The 2,450-nt window shown below is 46.6% G+C and overlaps 1 protein-coding gene across 1 annotated transcript; it reads left to right on the top strand.

Moving 5' to 3' along the window:
- The first annotated feature begins 352 nt into the window (after nucleotides 1-352).
- Nucleotides 353-2,233, top strand: LOC126990303 (protocadherin beta-1-like). Its single transcript, XM_050848872.1, has 4 exons — nucleotides 353-371; nucleotides 1,327-1,583; nucleotides 1,733-1,867; nucleotides 1,965-2,233. The coding sequence occupies exons 1-4, from the start codon at nucleotides 353-355 to the stop codon at nucleotides 2,130-2,132; spliced, it is 579 nt and encodes a 192-aa protein (XP_050704829.1). The 3' UTR covers nucleotides 2,133-2,233.
- Nucleotides 2,234-2,450: the final 217 nt, after the last annotated feature.

A 2,450-nucleotide genomic window follows, 5' to 3' on the forward strand; every position in this document is an offset into this window, starting at 1 on the left:
ATTATGACTATGATACCGTATTTTGCTTTGTGTCCATCTCTGTGTTCAAAGTGTTCCACTGTTGGGTGAAGAATTACAGTGCTCTTACCCCTAGCAGCTGTGACTATGAAATGGTAAACAAAAGGGTTGGTTGGTAAATTCACTCACTGCACAGTGTGCAGGCGGTCACTTTCATTGTGCTACTGAAGGACCTAATCACACGGGGATGCTACGTTCGATGGGCCATCTTGGTCTTGATCGTGACTTTCAGGGACTGTATACCTACTTTCAAGTAGAAATAGATGTTGATTAACCCCTTAATGACGATGATGCTGCTGGCATCATTTAGTTCTATCAGATGTGGGCAACGAGCATGCCGCCAGCGCCGGAGAGTGAGAAGCTTTCCAAAATTTGAATGTAGCGTGTAACTATAGGACTCTTTAGATGCTGCGTGAATAACTGTCACCTCTTTTGTTCCTGCTATGTCCCCACCACCATTCCGTGCAAAAATAGTCTACAGCTCCTGCCTACACATCATGGCGTCTGTAGAGCAATTCTGTTCCTCAGCCGTCCTTTTTGGCGGTCTTCTTTAGTTTCTACTTGTAGTGTGCGTACTGAGCGTAGTCTTGACACCTCCACTGATTTACGTGATGTTCAAGATGGACCAGTATCTAGTTCAAAGGAGGGAGCGGAAGTTGTAATTTTTTGGGAATCATGGAATTCCAGCTAAACGGTCTGTCCAAATAATAATCTGATTTCACAGTTGAATTATACGGATGATTCTCTACAACTTTTATTCAATGAGATTCATTCCAGAATGAAAAAACTACAAAAATTTACCAAAAATATTTTTCGAGTTTCACTGCAACTTTGGCTCTCCGTAGGCATTAAATTTCCGGGTCAAAGTGGAATGGAAGTGTTGGATAGAAATGATTTAATCGAGACTGAAGGGAGGAGGCAACTAAGAGGACACAGTAAGAAACTGAGAAAGAGGACTTGTTTGAAAAACCTAAAGAAGTTCAGTTTTCCATACAGGAGTGTGAATACATGGAATGGACTTAGCAAAGACGTTGTTGAAGCAAGCAGTGTCCATAAAATGAAGGAAATTCTGGACAAATATAGAGTGGGAGACAGGACTGACTGAGATTGAGCTCTGGCCATGTATACTACAAATAAGTAAATACAAATAGGTAAATACACACACAGACACATTACAGTACTGGGAAATCATACACTCATTTCCTCAGATAACACATACTAGCACACACATCACAATCTGCACCTCATAACATTCTGGCCCCAGCTAGCCACCTTCTGTATGCTCAAAGTCTTGCCTTGTGTTGGCAGGCAATGTGATCACGTCCCTGTGGATGGCGGGGCCACAGTCAGTGCAGTACCTGATCATGGTGGACGAGGGCATGAAGGCAGCCAGTGAGGAGAGGGAGTCTGGTGAGAGTGCAGGGCCCTTCACCGTGACCTCCACTGGCCTGGTGGTGGTGCACAGGGCCCTGGACCATGAGCGGCGACGCACACATCACATCAGCGTCACCAACCGTACACTGACCACGCCGCCCACGGTGGACTACATGACCATCTCTGTGGTGGTGAGTTTATGGCAGGAAGCAGCAAGTTTTGGTCTCTTGTCTGTATTGTTGATTAGGGTTTGGATTATTGGCTAAAATGACAGTCAAAGAAAGACATTTTAATTTATGGATTTTGAATTGGTTGGGTCTTGTTCTGGAATGACCAACAGGTGATGGACGTGAATGACTGCCCTCCACGCTTCTCTGAGTCCAGCTACACAGCCCTGGTGGCCGAGAACAGCGAGGTGGGCGCCACCGTCACCATCCTCACGGCCGCTGATGACGATGAAGGAAACCATGGCCAGGTAAATGTTGCCTGTGTCTCCATGTTATTTTCAGTCCATGAAAACATTCCCAGAATAAATTATTAAATGTCTGCTCTGCTCTGCTCTTCCTCCTCAGATCCAGTACAGCCTCGGCCCCGATGACAGCGCTGTAGTGAAGTCAACTTTCCACATTGATCCACACACCGGGACGCTGACCCTGGCGGCCCTGCTGGACCGCGAGACCATGGCCCAGTACTCCTTCACCGTCACTGCCACTGACGGGGGCCCCAAGCCATGGTCTTGATCTTGACTTTCAGGGACTGTATACCTACTTTCAAGTAGAAATAGATGTTGATTAACCCCTTAATGACGATGATGCCGCTGGCATCATATAGTTCTATCAGACATGGGCAACGAGCATGACGCCAGCGCTGGAGAGTGAGAAGCTTTCCAAAATTTGAAGGGTGCGTGTAACTATAGGTCTCTGTTGATGCTGAGTGACTAACTGGCACCTCTTTTGTTCCTGCGATGTCCCCCACCACCATTCCGTGCAAAAAATAGTCTACAGTTCCTGCCTACACATCATGGCGTCTGTAGAGCAATTCTGTTCCCTCAGCCGTCC

Source organism: Eriocheir sinensis, unplaced genomic scaffold (assembly GCF_024679095.1).
Source record: "Eriocheir sinensis breed Jianghai 21 unplaced genomic scaffold, ASM2467909v1 Scaffold154, whole genome shotgun sequence".
NCBI lineage: Eukaryota > Metazoa > Arthropoda > Malacostraca > Decapoda > Varunidae > Eriocheir > Eriocheir sinensis.